The sequence below is a fragment of the Triturus cristatus genome, chromosome 3_2 (assembly GCF_964204655.1).
Source record: "Triturus cristatus chromosome 3_2, aTriCri1.1, whole genome shotgun sequence".
NCBI lineage: Eukaryota > Metazoa > Chordata > Amphibia > Caudata > Salamandridae > Triturus > Triturus cristatus.
Window position 1 is genome coordinate 489,496,446 of NC_140584.1, and position 20,238 is coordinate 489,516,683.

Consider the following 20,238-nt stretch of genomic DNA (forward strand, 5'->3'; position numbering starts at 1 on the left):
GGCCCACGCAGTTGCTACCGCACGCTACTTGAAATATTGCGTCGTGAACATCCAGAGTTAGAAACCTGGAGTTATTTGAATGCAAACAGTTGAGATCACTTACCCCAGTCGATCCACGCATGCAGATGTTATCAGATTGTACTGACAGCCGGTATCAATCATAACTTTCAGATCCTTTCCAGCACACTGTGGAAGACAAGGTATGCATTGTGAACATCCATTTAAACCATTCACAAAGATGGAGTCGTTCATTAAGCAATACCTTATTCTAACTAATGTCAATTAAAATCAGATGTCGGTGTACCTACAGACATGTTAAAAAAATATTTTCAAGGGATAGGTAGTCGGCTGTATTCCCTTGACTACATTTCACATACATGTCCCAAAAGTAAATTGGAAATCAATTATTCATGCCTGTTTTAATCGCTGATAACAATTATTTAGCATCTGTAAATAGTTAAATAAAGACGTACTACGTTTTATGTGTTTTAAAGAAAGGATTAAAAACAAAGTTGCCTCCTGGTTCTATTGTGACTTGTAAAAGCAGTACAAACTACAAACACAGACTAGGCAGAATGTCCCTTTTTACAGCTTAACCCATTTATTGATATCAGGACAAATAGGTTTAAATGCTTTGCAAAATTGTCCCTAAGGCTCTCATTAAACTTGAGTCCTAATCTCTGATGGGCACTGGAATAGGAGTAACTTGTTAATGCAGAAACACCGCAGGCCCATACAGTTTCTAACAGCTTGAAGCAACAACAAATCTTTGGGTAACAGATCGGCTGCGATTGTGCATTACTAAGGGAATTGGCTGCAGTAAATCCAAGTCCAATGTTATTCCCCATTTCTTAGTGGACTCTCTGAGTTCCCCTTGTAATGGTGCATTTTTCCAGCTCACAGAGATACAGTACCAGCTACTATGATAACTCCAGTGGAGGAATTACCAGCCCAAATACCAAGGACTTCATGAGGTCGAATGGTCTTAGGTCACCTAACACGTCCAACTGACAAGGGCACAAACAATCGGTCTCCTCAACCCTACCACAGCGTCGCACACTATGACCCTGGCATCACCTAATTGACCTTTAAACTTGTACTTCAAATTGAGGCTCTTAAAATCCATTCATGTTATTTTGAATGAGGCTCTGGCCCTGCGTAACAGAAAATTGATACTTTTAGGACAAGCCCGGACTAGGCAAAGGTGCCATTGAATCAGACTAAATGCCATTTAGGTTATTGTACTCAATGCCACTTCTTAAATTGACAATCTAGGCTCCTGCATAGAGCGATTTTGTATACTCTCTCTAGGTATTGATTACAACTCTTACAACCACAGCATGGCTCTGAAGGTGATATAATTGCTACTTCTTACTAAGAAACGCAAGTTGTCAAATTACATATTTGCAACCATTCCCACAAATGAGTAGATGCTGAGGTTGATGTCTGTTGGACCTGGAGCAATATTGGGTCCAGTGTTATAAATTCCACTCACATACCCACAGACGTGGTGCCTAGCTTCAAGAAGGGAGATGACATCTATCAGTGGTCGCAGGACTATGAGAGAGCTCTGGCAGTGCACAGGATCCCTGAGGAGGAATGGGGAACTGGCCTAAGGAGTTATATCCCTGAGGATAGGAGGGATGCCCTCCTGACCCTAGATGGGAGTGACAGGCAGAGGTACACCCCCATGAAAGAAACACTGATAAGAAAGTATGGATTGAGCCCTGAAGATTATAGGTTGAGGTTCAGGGGCAGCCAGAAACTGTCTCACCAGTCCTGGGAAAAATGTGTGGAGTATTTTTGTAAAGCACTGGATGGATGGGTGAAGGGTAGGACAGTAAATAATTTGGAAGGGCTGTACAATCTGATTATCAGGGGGCACATGTTCCGTTGTTGTTATCCAAGGCTACGCCAACACGTGTTGGAGTGTAAGTTCTCTGTCCCTAGGGAACTTGCAAAGGAGCAGGCTCTGGGTGAGTGCCAGAGGGTATGGAAAGGCATTTGAGAGTTATCCTACAGGGAGTGGCTCAGGTTCCCCCCAACCAAGGGCGGGGGATGTTCATAGTAGCCCAGACAGGTCTCAGTGTAGCGGGATGGGTAGAGGGCCCCATGTCCCTTCTCAGAGAAGGAGGAGAGGTGGGCAGGGGCCCAGGGTGCCCAAAACCCAATCCCACAGCCTGGAGAGTACCCCGAGGGGACACCGGAGAGGGAGCCTAGTCTGTGCAGGGAGACCATCCGGTGAGGGGGACCCCATAGTGTCAGGAGAACTTGGGGCGGTGGCTGACATGCGTCTCACCAGTTCTGGTGTCTGGCAGTACCACTCTCCAAATGAGGGTGCAGAAGTCCAGATGGAGAGTTTGGAGGGGGAGACAGTACCCAGTGGGAGAAGTAGTGGGTCAAGAGTTGCCAGTTCTTAGATTAGAGAACCCCAGTACTGACCCTGTGACGCCAGTACTGGCCTGGGAGGACACCATACTTTGTGAAATGGACAGGGATTAGGAGATCATTGCCACTCTTACACAACATATGAAGAATGTGTTTCCTTTGGAACATGCTCAGCCTAAGGGTACAGACCCTGGGCTGGTGGGCCAGTTGCAGGATAGCACCCCTGAACTGGTGGGAGAATTGTGCAGGAAGGGTGCCACAAGCACTGGATTCGGGGGGTATCACTCTCAAAAGGAGGGTGCGTAACCACAGAAGGAGGGGCGGGAGAAAAAGGACTCACCCCTGACTACTGTCGAACCAGAGGGTACAGACCCTGAGCTGGAGGACCAGTCTCAGGATACCACCCCTGAACTGGTGGAGGTGGATTGGAGAAAGGATGCCCCACTCTGAGAAGCCACAGAGGACAGAGACCCCTAGATGGCCAGAGGACTGGCTCTGGACGCTGACAGCTGCCAGTGGCCTCTGTTGGTTGCTGTCCTTGCGGACAGAGTTTTCCTTGTTCTGGGGACAGAAGTCAGACCCAAGGGGTGGAATGGGCCACATCGCTTTGTTGGCCATGGTGGTATTGTCTGCCTACTGGGATGCATCTGTGAACAACTTATAGTGAGGCGCTTCACAGGTGGGGTACGCAAGTGAGGAGAAGGATTCCTCATGGGTTACCTTAGTGTGCCCTGAGAGTATAGATAGAGGGATCCAACTGGGTTTAGAGAGGCATAGAACTGGCACTTGCCCCTGCAGTAGGGGGCCAGGGTACTCATTCTATCGCCTTGAGCAGGGAAGCCCATCAAGGTATTGATAATTCTACCCTGGCTTTAGGATGGACGTGGGTTTTGTTGAACCTGATCTTCTGGCCCTTTGTGCAGGGTTATCTCCAAATACCTTGCCTTCCTTCACCTATTTTTCTGACCTTTTTATTGGCTTTAGGATTCGGGGCACTTTACCAATGCTAAACAGTGCTAAAGTGCATGCGTTCTCCCCTCTAAACAAGGTATGATTGGTTTACATCTGTTTGGTATATTTGGTTTACTTGGAAGTCCCTTGAAAAGCGGTATCACATATGACCTGGAACTGTACATTCAGTACTACCAGTGGGCCTGCAGCACTGCTTATGCTACCCACAGAATTAGCCTTTCAAACCTGTCTCATGCCTGCTACTGTAAGGTCTGTGTGCAAAGTTTACTGCTACTTTGACTTGGCATTTAAAACTACTTGCCAAGCCTTAAACTCCCCTTTTATTACACATAGAGCACCCCTAAAGTAGCCCCTAGGTAGCCCTATGGGCAAGGTGCTGTATAAGTAAAAGGTAGGACATGTGCCTTTATGTGTGGCATATCCTGGTAGTGACAAACAGTCTATTTTGTTTCTCACTGCTATGAGGCCCAGTCCTCTTATAGGCGAGCATTGGGAATTCCCTTACATCTTTTTAAGTGGTAATTCCTGATGAGGAAGGAGTGGCGTTGCCAGGTTTGGTATGTTTAGAATAGTGGTGATAAATCATACTTAGTGGTATAATTGGAATTTACATTACTATTTTAGAAATACCACTTTTAGAAAGTGGCCATTTCTCTGTACTTATGTCTTTTTGTGCTAACTCCAATACATGTGTGAGGTAGGGTGACAGCTACACTTGGTACATACTTTCCAGACAGCCACAACACAGGAAGGTCTAGGTGTGACAGATGGATACATTGCATTCATCTGCATACTGATAATCTTCTTGGGTTGGGAGAGGGAGAGGTCGGTCCCACTTTACATTTGTATAGATTGTGTCCTGCCCACACACAAAGGGCTGATTTACCCGTTACTGATTATTTGGAGCCAGGGCTGGGTTGAAAGGGGTTGTTCTGCACTTCTGAGAGTTCCTTTTAAGTCACCCCTTCATCAAGGACATTATTGAGTATAAGTACTGGGGATCTGACCCCATGTTTTTAGACACTGCGTGGACTTGCAACATTGGCAGAGGCAGGCGTCTGGTTATTTTGGGCAGGGCTGATGAGTCATTGTGTTTGGAAACTCATGTGCCACCTTATTGTCTCAAGAATAAAGATTATGAAGTATTGCGGATGAACATCATTTGACAATGTAAAGTCCTATTAGCGCTAACGACTGTTAAAGAACAATGTTTAGTTGGGACCACAGACTTGTTTGCTTGTATGCCCATAGCCCAAGTGTCTGTTGTCTCCCAGTTTGTCTCACATGCTTAATCTTTGTTTCCATGCATTAGTGTCTCTGTGTTCTCATGTCTCAGTGCAAGTGACCCTGTGTAACTTCCAGTCCCCTTTTCAGAGCCACTCTGTGCCAGTATCCCTATAGCCCAATATCAGGGTCGAAGTATGTCTCCCAAAGTCTGTGTCAGTCACAATGTCAATTTATTGGTCTCCCCACATCACTCTCCAAATGTGTATGTCCCTTTAACAATGGCAGTGGTGTATCCATGTTCATGTGTCCCTTATGCCAATTTGTGTCCCTGTGTCAGTGTCCCAGTGCCTGTATGCTAATTTCAATGCCTCTGTCCTTGCCACAGCATCACTATTCCAATGTCAGTGTCCCATGTAACTTTGACTGTCTCTGCGTCGGTGTCTCACAGTATGTGGAGTTTTGTGCCACTAACATTGTACATACTAGTGCTCCACTGTCAATATTGATCACCCTTTGTTCTTGTGTCAATGTATCCATATCAGTGCTTGTGTCACTACCTCAGTGCCACATTCAAATGCCATGATCCCCATCAGTGTTCATCTGCAAGTATTGATGCCCCAACAATAGTGTACCCCTGGTAGTTTCCCTGTGTCCACTTTGGTGCTCTTCTGCCAGTGACCCAGTATCAGTGCCTTCATGCTGGTTCCCAGTGTTATGTCACTTCCTAGTTTTAACATCCGTGTGTTGTAGCATCCTGCACCAGTGCCCCAGTGCAGGGGCCCTTGCGTCAGAGTCTCAGATTAGTATTTGTGGACTTGCCCGTGTTCCTTGCCAGCATCCCCATAACAGAATTAGTGCATGTATCGCAGTATCTTATTTTTCCCCCCTGTCAGTTTTCTAGTATCAGCGTCAGTGCCCCTATTTCTCTATCTACCCAATGTTCCAGTGTGAACGTGTCTATGTCCATCTCAAAGTTAGTGTTTCTATTCCAGTAGACTCATGCCCCAGTGTGTGTGTTCTCAGGTAGCAGCCCAGTGAAAGTAACCCTTGGCTGTGCCCAGTGTCTATGTTAGTGTCCAAGCATCACTATCAATGCCTGTGACCTTATGTCAGTGTCCTTGTGCCAACATCTCAATGTCAGTGACCCATAACAAGAACTAGAGGTCAGTACCCCAGTGAGGTGTAGTGGCCGCAGGCACAAACAAAAAGTTGTGGGGCGGGTGGATGGGGTGTGGGGGAGTGCGGGTGGGAGAGCGCGGGGGTTGGTTTAAATAAGAAAAAAATAAGAGGTACCTGAAGCTGCCGGCCGCTTCGGTACTTATTCCTCTGTTTCCCCAGACACTGTGACAGCATCAGAAACTCCCTGTGAAATCCCTGCACTGCTCTCATGCTATTACTAAGCATGAGAGCAGCACAGGGATTGGCCTGAGCAAGCTAATTAAATGCTTGCTCAGGCAAAGGGAGTCTGTGCTGTTTCACTAACCCAGCTGTGCAATACAGCTGGGTTGGAGAATCCTAATTGCACATGTCTGTTGGGCCGGCCTAAGTCGGCCAACCAAACAGACATGCACACTTAGAAGCACGCATACAACTCCTCCTCCCTCCATGGCCCGTTCCGCCCCTCCCTACACACACGTACTCAGCCAGCAGGTGAAAAATAAAATGATAAAAAAATATTGTTTTATTTGTCAGCTGCTGGCTCTGAGCCATTGGAGGAATGCTCCTCCACCATTGCGGAGGAGTCGCTGCTGGAGTTCTGTTTCTCTAGTCAGTGCCCCTGTGTTAGTGTCCCTGTGCCATTTCATTGTCCTGGTAATAATGAGTGCAAGCATTAGTATTTTAGCGTGAGTATCTTAATTTCCCTTTTTAGTCTCCCGGTGTCACTGGCTATTGCCACTGTCTCAGCGTCATAGTTTGTGGTCCCATTCAGCCTTCCAATGTCACGGTTTCCAAAACAATATCCACACGTACATGTGGATGCACTTATTTCTGTGTCCTTTTGGTATTGTTTACCTTGTGATTGCTAGTGCCCCTTTGTCAGCGTTCCAGTATGAGTGTTTGTGCTCCTGTGTCAGTGCCCTACTATTAATATTTGTGACCCATGTCAATGTTTGAGTTCATTTGTCCCTATATCAAAAGCCTTTGTCAGTGTTGGTGTCCCTGTGTCAGCGTTCTAGTATCCATGTCCCATCAGTAGTATCTCAGTATCAGTGTCTCCATGTAACTAACTTTGTGTCAGTGACTGTCAGTATCCACATGTCAGTACACCAATTTTTCGTTCCTCCAGTCAGTGTCTCGATGTCATATTACTGTATTGGGATTGTGTCTTATGGTCAATATCTTTGTGTCATAGTGTCTGTATGTCAGTGTCCCAGTGAAACTCCCCCATACCGGTGTCCCAGTGTTAGTGATAGTTCCCCACATCAGTGCTCCAGTATCATTGTTGTCATGTCAGTATTGTGCCAGTAACCTAGTGTCAGGATTGATTTTTCTTTGTCATACTTGTGGCAGTGCCTTTTTTGCCAATGCCCCTGTGTTAGTGTTCCTTTGTTAGTGTCTTTGTGTCAGTCTAATTAAGGCGGTGTACTCGTGTCAGTATTAATGCTCTTGTGGCACTATGCCCGAGACCATGTTGTGGCCCCTTATCAGGGGCCTTATGTCATTGTTGGTACCCCCTGTGACGGTTTTCTGCTATCAATGTGAGCCTCCTTCCACTGTCCCAGCCAGGATAAAGATGGATAGTTCTGATCAGGGCCAGACTGGCCTTAGCGGGCATCGGGCATTTTCCTTTGAGGTTGGAAGGGTGGGGGCCGGTTTTGCAGAAATGGCGGATGTTTTTTTGTTACTGGGGGCTGGTTTTTCAGTATTGCTGCAAAATCGGCCCAAAGTAACAAAAGCAGCAGTGCTTCACACTTGCACCCCACCCACCCGCCTCCTGCGGGAAAGGGGATGGGGGGGCTGGCCCTACAAAATTGCCAGTGCTGCTTTCGGTTTCCAGCCCAGTCCTGGTTCCGGTGATCTAAAAGATGGACTAAGGGTGATAAGTATTTCAGGAAAGATAACTTGACAACAGGTGAGAAATATTGGGGCAGATTTCCTACATTTTAGCACAACACTGCACAGCAACCAAATGTTATGCACTATGTTGCGCAAGTACTGGAAATATCCCTGTTGGAAAATGACCATCTTTTGCATGGTACCCTCAGATGTTTGTCTTGACCATTTTTGCTGGCTGTAGAACTCTACTCCTGCTGTGGGTAAAATGCCTGGGCTTCCACTTTTAACATTATAAAATTTGCATTCCCATGATTGTTATATTTAACTTGCCCATAAGTCCTGTGTATATGGTACAGAAGAGGGCCTTGGACTTGTAAGTTAAGTGTCACAAGTGGACTGCAGCACCCATTGTGCCATACACTACAGTGGCAGTGTAAACACGACTGCATGCCTACCATCTGTAGTCTGGTTGTGCAGTTTTAAAACTGTAAATTCGACCTGTCGAAATGAGTGCTTTTGGCAGACCTAAACCTTCCTTTTAAATATTAATAAGCCACTGCGAAGTCAGCCTTCCTGTCCATATGGCAGGGTGCATGGTATTTAAAAGAAATGCATGTAAAGGCTTAATGTCAAATATGTCCTTTAAGTGAAAAGACCCCAAAAAGCTATTTTCACTGTAGCAGGGTTGACTGTTCCATAGGAAAGCTTTGGGTACAATATTAAATTAAATATTGGTATCTCCGGATAAGAAACAATTACAAAATTAATTCTTGTTTTAAAAAAATATATATTTTACAATCCCAATTCACTGGTGAAGACAGATTTGGAATAAATATTTTGGAAAAGGTACTTTTAGAAAGTTATCTTTTCACTGCAGAAAGACTCAAAAGGCCTATTTGCATGAGCTTCAACTGTTACCTGGCAGCTGAATAGCCCCCTTCATAAGGTGTGAACTTGGACCCAGGGCTGAGACAACGGCCTAGTGCATGGAGAAGTGTTCTGTTCCTCTGGCAGGGTGACCATCTGACCTAGGAACTTGATTGACTTTAAAGTGGCCCACCCTGTCACAGGCAAACCCTAGCTGACATCTATGCAGGACCCTCCCGCAGTCAGCCAGACACCAACCCCAACTCGTTCTGCCTCCAGAACCGGTTTAGAGTGACCACAGAGGAGAGATTGCTCATTTCCCTAGTCACACCTCTGGGGTGTGCACAGGAGCTTTGCATAGGGAAGAATGGTTCTGTCACCTTAGTTTTAGCTAGAGAAGCACTGCGTAATTGTTTGCAGTAATGCACACACAAAATGCTGCAAAAGTGAGTAGTGTCACCCATGGGAACTTTTACCTCATTGGTTAGGGAGTGGCCAGCAGTTTCTTCCACCCACAGGTTGGTACCAGGCATCAATGTGGCACCCACAGTTTCCTCCTCAGAACAAATTCTGGACCTGTGAATGAACAGAAGAGGGCTGCACCTGCTGACTGTATCACGAGAAGAGCATAGAAACCGGACCTGCTTGCCCTCATGTTCCCAGAACAAAGACATGGACTCCATGTGTCATATGGCTGATCGCCTGTTCATGCTACAGGAACACAATATGTTACAAGAGGCCCTTTTCTGGACCTGTCCAGCTGACCAGTTCCAACGAGACCTGCCCAGGACTCTGCTGCTGGCCTCTGCCGGAGTCAGTCTTGCCCCCAAGTATTGTCCCACAGGTTCAGGACCCTTGGCTGATGTCAAAGAGCACTCCTCCAAACTTTTGCTGAAACCTGGGAGGTAAAATATGTTGGTTCCAAAGATCTCCAGAGGACCAAGACCAGCCTGTGAAGATGTGTTGCAGCTGAGCCAAAGATCTAGGTTGCTCCCATTCAGAGCTATCCACAGCAGCAAATGTGATTCAACTGGACCTCCTGGAGAAGGTATCTGGTCCTGTGGAGCATTTTTCGGGCACAGCCTGCTGCCTTACTCAGCTGAGGATTTTTGACCATTCCAAACCCAAAAGTAAAACTTCTGACTATGTCGAACCTGGTTCCTGTATCCAACTTGCACTCCTTTGCGATTGGCCTTAACTTGGGCCTAGGTACCGGTCAAGTGTAGCCAGATGACCACGGTTGGCGCTTAATGGTGTATGGCATTATTTTCACATTTAAACTTTAAAACTTTTTCCCTTACTGGATTTTTGTCATTTTGGTGTCATTGTATTAATTAAAATGTACTCTATCTTTCTAAATTGGTTTGTGGTTTTTCTTGTGCTGTGTTTTAACTTTATAGCTGTTGTAGTACTGCATAAATACTTTACACATTGTCTTTAGGTTATGCTTGCCTGCTCTGTGCCATCGCTACCAGGAGGGCGTGCTCAGGTTAATTTGTTGCCTTTAATGGTTCTCCCTGACAAGGGTTGTGGTTATTTGTTGAGGTGGGTACTCACCCCCTCAACTATTACCCCAATTTTTACAACACCCTTCTAATACAAACTCTCTGCATAGACAAATATTATTACACTCCACATGCTGAATGTGTATTTCCTGTACAGTCCAGCACAGATGCAATGTGTCCGACTGAGGCATTCTTTTTTTTATGCAAATCCCGGCCTGGTTATCTATGTAGATCAGGCTTTGTGTCAAAACATGGCAGTTTGCACTGTAACACCCAAGTACCAGCCAGATAACTTCCCCTTGATGGAAAGTGGTACAACATATCTTAAAGCGCAATGTGCACAAAGCAAAGGACACTTTTCCAATGCAAGATACTTTTGTGCTGGAAAGAAAATCCATTTCCCAGACTTTGCAGTGGCAAAAAGTCCTAGTAAATATGCCTTAATATTTTTCTTAGAGAGAAAGGAAGAGAGAATGAAATATAGAAAGACCCCCTTTGAAAAGGAAGAATTGACAACATACGTTTTACTATTTCTCAAATTACAGTGACTCGTGCAGCATTATACTCATATTATACACATTTTTGTAGATGACCATGTAGGACAAATGTCACATGACATTTAAAAAATAAGAAAAGCCTTTGACGTTTGCGTCACAGTGCAGAGCAGAACTTTAAATTTGACTTGCATGCTGAACATATTCTGGGGTGAAGGAAGTAGTAACATGAGCTAAGCTTTTGTTTTGAAAACTATCTCTAGCCCTGTGAGCCCTGTCTGCTGCCAGTTGCATTTGGGGAGCCAAGCAATATAATGGGGATGCTTGGCCCCTCCAGCCCCACTCCCCCACCCGTAGCTACAGCCCTGGGAAGCAGCTTAATTATAGTATAGGTTGAGATATCCAACACAGTGACTGCATGTATAATTAGAACATTGGAACGTTGGGAGCTCTATTGAAAACAATGGAGTAGCTCCGGGCTTATAATGGCTGGTATAAGCCCGGAGCTCCGACATTCCAATGATTGTCTTTGTTCACAGCTGTGGATTTCAATCCCCTCGCGCTCCCTGAAGCCTTTGTTTTATTTGTTAGAACATTTTGCCCTCTAGTGGCAGAATGTTCTAATAGCCTGATAGCCCTTCGTAGCTGGGCTCCACCGGCAATTAAAGTCCTGCTCTCTTGCTAAAGTCCCTCACCTTCGGCTCGGGCCTTAAAACGCTGGAGCGGGCCTTTAATAGCCGGTATAGACCGCTACGGCGGGCTATAAGGCTATATTATGTACCATTTGGACCTCTGAAATTGTATCTGTGCTATTTAGTTGTGTACAGTGCTTACAATTTCTTTTCTTTCCAGTTATATTTCTAAGTAAAGGTAGCGGCTAATCAATTAATTATTAGCTGGTGTTTTCTGCTTAATTGAGTTCCAAGTCTGTACCCCGTGTCACCTCCCTGACGAAGCCTTGGACCGCTGTTCCTTAAACAGTAAGATCCAGGACAACAGGAGTAAAAGGCTCATATTTTTACCGTGTGAGCCCAGTAACCCTTGAGTACCTTGGGACTCCAACATAAGTTTCCACAATGCCCATGCACTGCCACTTACTCATTCATCTGTATTTGCGCTCACTTATACAACCTAAAGCTGACTCATTGTCACATTCGCCCACTAACACATCCACAAAATTCACACACAAAAACAACTTGCAAAACAATTTAGAATCACCTTCACTTAAGAACTAGCCATAACTATTGGTTTTGTCAATGCTGGATTGAAATGGAGGCCATTTTGCAGCTCGTGTGAGGCCCTGTGGGTGCACCAGCGCCTAGAAGGTATTAGCATTTCTTTTCAGGCAGTCCTGTGGTGTGCTTTAGTTCTGATTAAAATGGAGACGATTGTGTGGAATCTGATGCGTCTCCTCCCTGAATCACGACCAGCTGCTCGGTGTTCACTGCCAGTTACTGCACAACAGGGCGGTAGGAAATGAACAGGGTAATTATTCCTGTTTACAAATGGCGGTAGTTTTTAACAGGGCGGCTAAATACGTGGAGCGAGCCACACAAACAAGACATAAAGACAGATCCTACCTAACTGTGGGATAAATTCGAGTGACGGTAAACGTGCTGGCACGTCACCCTTTAACATGCATTCTGAGCTGGAATGAGGCCATTTCTAAGCAGCGGAGTGTCCTGTTGTTCATTCAAACGGGTTGAATCTTTCCATGTAATTGCTAGCAAATTGAGCTTTTAATTCTATAATTAAGGCAGCAACTATCCAAAAAATGTCTTGCTGAAGAATAACCAGCGGGAAAGTAAACCATTCTCTGAAATATAAAAGCAATTACAGATGAGCTAATCACCCAAAAACATCTGGATCTAGAGTGGAATTACGACAGCGCATGCGTGGAAGGCGCTTCTAAGGAATCTTTACGGTGGACCCTAACCTCAGCATACATTTGACATATTGTTTAAAACCACAGGGGAAAACCACTGATCTCATGAATGGCTTCTTGACTTTAATGTTTTGGTCCTGACTAAATTATTATGTATTGAGGAATCCCATATTTTACAGCTACCAGGGACAAGTCCTTTAAAAAAAAAAAATGAGTTTAAATATTTTAAATTAGTTTCATTAAATAGACCTTAGTGCAATATTGACAGGCAAAAAATACAGATCATAAATGATGTGCACTACATATACAGTAATTTGTTTTAAAAGGGTACACACATAATCATAATTAATAGATTAAAATATAGTACTGCTATTCTAATTGAAAATCCATTTACTTTCCAAGGCACTAGTCTATCAACTTTGCAGTAGTTCACATCTCGCTTTTCCCATAGTTAATAATCCAGGATTTCACAGTCATTGTGTATCACCAGGAGTAGAATACTATGTACTGTGCATGAAAAGTGCACTGCAAGTTATCTCACAGAGTCCTCTGATGTTATAAGGGAATTGAACGTTCAGCCTTGTTCCTCTCTGTGTGGTTATGCATCTCCGTGGTGAATTGCAATAAGCTAATAATGTACAATATGAAGCACTTTATACCATAGATGATAAGGGGCATTACCACAATTTTTGTTAAAGCTATAAAACACACGTGAACCTGAAATCTCTGTATAAGAACACATTTTCCTATTATAATCAAGTTGTGACATCACTAGTCACCAGTAATAAGAACAAGAGATAGCTACTCAACTATAATAATCTAGTACAGTTAGGTTTTGACACAATACCTACTGCAAGTGCCATCAAACAGTGTGAAAAGCAGAAAATAGTTCATAATTACATTTGACTAAAAACAATGAGAACAATAAATAGTTTTTCAGCTCTTCTGAACAACTCTGCTGAAAGGAAATCTATATATATGAAGTAATGATGGTGCTGTCGGGAAAGAAATTGCTTTACTACCATCTGAATATTGGACAAAATTAGCAAACAAAAACAATTATTCAAACATTTGTGTCATCACAGTAAATGGAAAAAGGGGAAACAAAGAAAGAACACACCAATTATGATTCAATCAGAAAGAGTATATTACTTTTTTCTTTTTTTCTTTTTACATTTTATAGTGTATAGATGACACTAATAAGCTGTCACAAGTAAAAGAACAAAACGGTGCAAGTGCTGAGGTGACAAGGTTCAAAAAGTGCTGGTTGTGAACAGGATATATACAGTGAAGCATATGCTGGTTAAAAATGATCATTTCCGATAACATCCCTCCCTAGGTGCATAAATCTCTGTGCCACTTGGGATTAGAATTTCCTCATGATGTGGAGCAGGGAGAATAGGGTCAGGATTTTAACAAGAGCGTCGACGTTTCGACCCAGGTGTGTAATAGCATGCGTAGTAACATGCTATATTCGGCTAACGGCAGCTCAGCTCATCATGTTACTTAATCTCCCTGACGGCCCCCAGCTCCTTGATACCCTTTGGGGTGAAAAGTCGTGCTTTAGAAATCTGGAATTATTATATTTGCAACTATAGTGATCCATGCTCGTGGAAAGAGACTGAGGTTTTCCTTTTTGGGTGGAAGAGTAATGGTGTAAACATGTAGTATAAGAACTAAAATGCTCCCAGCCGTTGGCCTCATTCATCAACAGTCACATAAATTCTCGGTGACTGGCAGTGTCCATATTATTCATGGCAGAGGGCTCTTTGTTCCATATAATACAGCTTTACACAATTGGTTCAAAAGAGATTCTGCTACAATTATCATTAATAATGCCCGTCATATCCAACACACAGGTTAAGTATTAGACTCGCAAACAGTTATGAACAAGACTGAAAATGCTCTAAAGTAATAATATTTGTTTTTAGCTTATAATACCTGCCTTATGTCCCAAATAGGAAATGCATTATGTGGTTTCTCTATTGAAAGAGACATGTTTCTTACCTGACAGGAGACAAATATCATGTCATCCTCTTCAATTTTCCTCTGGCTTGTTTGTTTTACATGATTAAACTTCTTGCTCAGTGCTGACAGGTCGCTCTTTGGTGTCCATGCTGTGCGGTTGTTTCTAAATTTTGATAGATTTGTCTCCAGTAAACGTCTTTGCAAAATGTTATGCGGTTGCTAGGAAAATGCATAAACATTTGGTTAGAACACTTTAAAATGATATCGGTAATAAAAACATGCTCAAATGAACTTCCAGAAGAAATGCGATCTGAAGGGTCTATTGGCAGTGTCGGCCGGCACGGATCGGTGGTGGCGGGACCGGGGTGAAGGGGGGAATGTAAAATATATATATTTTTTAAGCTTACCTTGTCGCCATCTCTCTCGTCTCTTCTCTGTGTCAGATTCAGGCGGGAACAGGAAGCGGGAAGCACCCAGGCTCCCCTGACCAATCACAACGCTGCAATGCAGCATTGTGATTGGTCTGAGCGCCGTGGTTCGTCACTCAGATGGGGACTGGGTGCCCGGCCATATTCTCTACCCAGGCTGTAATGCAGCCTGCATGGAGAACGTGCAAAGTGCGCATGACCATTTGGTTGGCTCAATATTCATGTGCACTTGGAGTGGGCAAACCACTCCTCCCCTGTCCTGCTCTGTACTGCTAAGCGAAAGGCATCATGACTCTGCAGGGACATCTTAAGGATTTTGTGGGCCCCGGGCCAAACATATTTCGGGGCCTCAGACTCGGAACAACTCTGAATTTATTATCCAATTCCGGGTCATTCACGCCCTCAGCAACTATGGCCTGATCATTGGCAACCCTCTTTGTTAGCCCACACACTGTAAGGGGACCCACATACTTCAGGACGCCTCCACTCAGTGCTAAGTGGGAGCCCCTTTTCATATTGTGCAGGAGGCCTCATAATTTTTGCGTTATGTCACTGTCTGTAATTGTCCTGAAAGCTTAATGATCGGGCCCCTAAAAACCTGGGGGCCCTTTGCCAGAAACCATTTTGTCCATGCCTTGAAATGTCTCTGTGTCTCTGGAGGACATACTATACATTGGTGAAGGAATGCAAACTGCATTTCCCATTAATCTACTGAACTATCACAATGTTTGACGATGGCAGCTGCCATTGTGACGTTATCAATTATATATTTTCTTGTCGTTCAAAGCGTCCTTGCTCGGCAATTGTGCCAGGACCTTATTGCCAATGATTGTGAAAATCTTGGAGACTTTTTGAAGCATGTCTTGAGGTCGAAGCTGCATACAGAGAAGTCCTGTAAGGAATATATTCATACTTTGGAATCAAACTTAAATAGTTTAAAGTACCATTTCAGAGATAATCCTAGAAGGATCATAAACTATATGTTTGTCGCACTTTTGATATTTAACTGTGTGGGGGATGGAAAGGATCCTCATCACCTAAATACTGTTGAAATGTTCACATTGTATATATAATGGTCTTCAGGTAGTGATATATGTTTAGGGAAAGACAATGCATTTATATCAGTGTGAATACTAGAACCCTGATGAATATTTATTTTTATTGCAGTTAAAGGAACAACCTTAATATATAATTCAACTGCAAAGCGTGTACTCAGCTAACAGAAGATAGTTCTCTTTTCATAAAGTGAGTGAGATCATGACAAAACATAAGGATACATTTTACTAAGATTGTATTTGTGTTTCAGTGACAGGAACACGAGATTTTCATAAAGGTCCCAGAGAGTCTGAGGTATAGACATAGTCTATAGGTATATCATTTGGTACAAATAAAGTGAAGGACTTAATGCACAGATATGTCCTTAAGATCTTAATCTTGGTTTTAGTTTTCTACTGTGAACCAGCACTTGTCAACACCCTAAGAGCAGACTCCAGCGCCCAGCAGAGTGATGAGTCAGAGTCGTGTTCTCCAGTCTCTCGCTCTCTTCCTTACCCCATTCCCCTTTCCCTCAGTCTGCCTTTAACCCAAGATGTCACTATGGCGTATGGGTAACTGTGGACAGGGAGATACGTAGGGAAAGTAGATCACGCCCATCTGATCCGGAATTCAGCTTAGTGCATTCTGACAGCATTGAAATAGAAATATATTTTTCGTCACATTGATATTTGTTACATCACTGGTTTAATCCTTTTGGTTGTAGCAATGATTGGATCTAAATTGACCATGATGTTGTTGGCAGACAAGCTGGACTTATGGTAATTAGTTGTTTGCCCAAATATGGGGCCCATTTTATTCTTTAGTCTAACGACTACTGCTTTAAACAGCACATACACTAATAGGTGCTAATCTTTATATTCACCGGGATGCTCCTTAACGGTATAGCAGAGAAATTAAGATGAAGAATAATGTGTGTTCAGAAATTAAAGGAATTTAAAGGGATTTTCAAATTGGGCCAGTCATTAAAATACATCAAGTCATCATATTGATTTAACATACACATAAGGAAGTATAATATTTTTACACGCAGGACAACTCAATATTTTCAACTGAAAAATTGTAAGATTAAATTCCTTTCCAATCTGCATTGACTCATTTCTTCACCTAATGTACAGAATTAAAAACGCTCATTAGCATCTTTTTTATCGAGTGTCTTTATAAAAACGTATAGAAGTGTAGGAGCTTTTTACACTCTCTGCTTTGCTTTTTGTCAAGGACTTTTTATATTTGTTTTTGATCTTATCTTGTTGTATTTATGGGTCACCACCATTTTGAACTCTGCAAAAGTCATGGGTTGCATTTCAAGGTAGAAGTCATCTTAGAATAAAGATTCACAGAAAAGCACATGCTGAGTCTAGTACCTATTATAAGGTAGGAACGTTTAAGCAGTTTAAGCAGGGGGCTGTGTGAAGGTAATAGATTGCCAAATCACTTAAATGTATGCCTTCTTGGTGTTTGTAGTCTTTGATATGTGCAAAATATTCTCAAAGCCTTTTGGCTAAGGTATTAATGCAGCTGGAAGGGTGAGTGAGGATGAAAGTCGAAACAGTGTATGCCATCAGTGCAGCTCAAATTGTGTCTACGGTAACAACATAGTTTGAACAGTAACCTTGTTGGCACCTCTCTCACAATTTGTTGGCATCTTCTTACATGTTAGGGGTATACCATCCTTTTTTGAAAGATACTGGATATCTTCAACCTTTTAGAAAATATAACCATTTATCCTGAAAAAAACAAATGTTGATGTGCAGTCCTTCTCTACCAGTATACCACATGCAGCAACCCTTCAGGATAATGGTGGATCTACAGAAAGCCACAGAACGGCACTTCACATCACCAATCAAATTTGTAATGTAACATGCCTCCGCGGCATTTAAAAACAATCACTTTAGATTTGAGGACAACATTACTTTCAAGCACGCGGGACTGGTGTGGGTAGTTCTGGTGCCCCCCGCCTTGCATAGAACCATGGCTAAGAAAGGAGCCTCTACCACACTATTAAGTAAAGAACAAATGGAAAAGAGCCCGTTTTACATAGCAGAAAATACACCTATTTCATGGCTCCTGCATGGAGTAATTTCCCTTTCTAGTACAACCTTTCAATTTCACGAATATCAAAAGTCCTTGGGTTGGGAAGAAAAATGCACAATTCCTTCCTATATCTTTTGTTCTCCTGCCAGACGCAAGGCAACCCTGCATTCATAAGCACGTCTGGTAGCATAAACCCTCTGGGTAATTCACCCCTGTGCGATTCCATTACTTTTCATTGAATTTGTGATCCTTTGAAGCCAGATCTTGAGTTAGAAGGTGCACCTGCTCCATCAAACTCACCATATAGGGCCTGATTCCGTTCTTGGCGGATGAGATTCTCCATCACAAATGGGACGGATATCCCGTCCGCCGTATTCCAATTCCATTATATACTATGGAACTTGTAATACAGTGGACGGGATATTCATCATGTTTGTGATGAAGTATCCCATCTGACAAGATCGTAATCAGATCCAATGTCTTGAACGGTTCATATTTATTGTTAACTAATGAAAGCTGTTGTTGAATGGCACAATGTCAACCTTACTTGCTAACTGTATCAAAAGGGATGAAATGTAGTGGACTAACCTCGTTTCCCCTGCAGCGTGCTTAGATTAGATTAGATTAAAGTTTATAAAGCGCTTGGTTACTCCAACGGAGCGTCCCCGCGCTGAGACATCTCAGCCTAATAACAGAGCTTGAAAATATTCTTTGGCCTTGAATAGACACAGGCAATATGCGTTCTGATAAACTAAGTATGCTTGTTGCCATTTTGATTCAGATAGCTGCCCCTTTGACTTCAGCAACAGAAACATTAGCCTTACAACCATCCCCCTCTGCTTCAGAAATTCAGAGGCTTTTGCAGGCTCAGTATTCAACTCCTTTCATAGACTTGGTGCAAATTACTACCAACTCATCAAGCACAACTGGTATTGAGCACATCTTTAAAGCCATCGGAGGTGGTCTGATGACTGGATTGAAAGCTGTGTTTGAACTGATTTATGCGTTTTTTTACTCCATGGTTTCAAGTATGGCGCATTTCCTGTAATATTTCTAGTCACTGGCTGTGGCATTCTCCTTCTTTTTCTAGCAAGGGACGTATATCAGTCCAGTCAACATCATGGAATACACTTACACAGCTGAAAAGAAACTATCGAGTTTATGAGTGGCTCTCAGAACTGGGTAAATGCTGGACTTTGACGTTTCTTAAAATGGATGCTCTGTGAGTATGGTCCGTCTTTTGGTGCATGAGCTGTGTGCAAGAAACCATTCTGGAACTGTCTCTGGAAATTGCATTCAGCAACAACAAACATCTTCTGAGGCCATTGAATTTGCACCAAGCCTAATGGAGAGCAATGCACCTGCCAATGGTGAAGTGTGCTCATTATGATGGACTACTCTCAACACTTGAGTCATCCGCAACCGAGGAGACGAAGAACGAAGCAATGTTACCACCTTTAAATGTCATGGAACTACAGGATCTGTTCCATGGTGTTTGGCCATCTCCTTCACTAGAGATTGGTGTTCAGCCAAAAGGCTGCAGTGATCAAGCCTGTGCCACCACCGCATGTGTTGCTGTAAAGTCTCCTGGAAAGTAGAGGGACTACAGACACCATCATTCATCAGGAAAAAAGAATGAAATGCCCTTTCCATCTTGTAGCTTTTACGAGTCTAAATGAAGGAAAGGACTTTTTTGGAGCAGTTTTGGCACCTTTTTTAGTTTGCACTTTTCGCACCCAGCTGCATTACGTAAGAGCCAGCAATAATTCCTGATTTGTGTCCTTATCAAAATCTATTTTATTATTCGTTTTACAATTCATATGTATTTCTGCGTGCATTTTATATCTAGCCATTTCATGTTTAATATGCATAATGCTTGCATTTTATTATCATGTTTCATATCAATTTATGCTTCATGTTTGAATGCATTTATTTTTCCATTTTATTATCATATGTGTATTTGCTTAAATTTTATTAGACATGTGCATATGTCATTTCAACATAAAGTCATCTTTAGACTTCACATGACACAAAATGAGTAATCTCTATGCCCAATCCGGAGATGTTGTCAGACTCCAGTTTGTTAGGCTAAGTAAGCCTGTGTTTTCATTTTCTCGCTTGCATATCTTTAGCTGAACGTGTGAAGGTCATGTTCACAGCTGCTCGCTTCTTGTTTATTATCTTCAACTGCAGCACCACAATTCTAACATGGCCCCTGGCTGACTAGATCTCAAGGTATTAGTAATGGCCCTTTAAAATAAACATATGGATAGAGCCGACACATTTTCTGTCCTGTTAGGAATCTCATGTCCCTAAGCCCAGTTTTATTTTCTCAGTAAAAGATCAAAATCAGTGTTCTAACCCCATATAAAGTCCAGGGTTTGACCACTGATTAGGCGAGGTGTTCACACTAAGGAAGT

At 43.1% G+C, this 20,238-nt stretch overlaps 1 protein-coding gene across 1 annotated transcript in view; it reads right to left on the reverse strand.

Moving 5' to 3' along the window:
• NRIP3 (nuclear receptor interacting protein 3) overlaps positions 1-20,238 on the reverse strand; it is a 204,013-nt gene that overhangs the window by 79,031 nt on the left and 104,744 nt on the right. Inside the window, exons 2-3 of the mRNA XM_085648139.1 lie at positions 14,343-14,522; positions 104-186 (exon numbers count right to left, since the gene is read on the reverse strand). Coding sequence (XP_085504265.1) covers positions 104-186; positions 14,343-14,522 — 263 coding nt within the window. The remainder of the gene's footprint in view (positions 1-103; positions 187-14,342; positions 14,523-20,238) is intronic.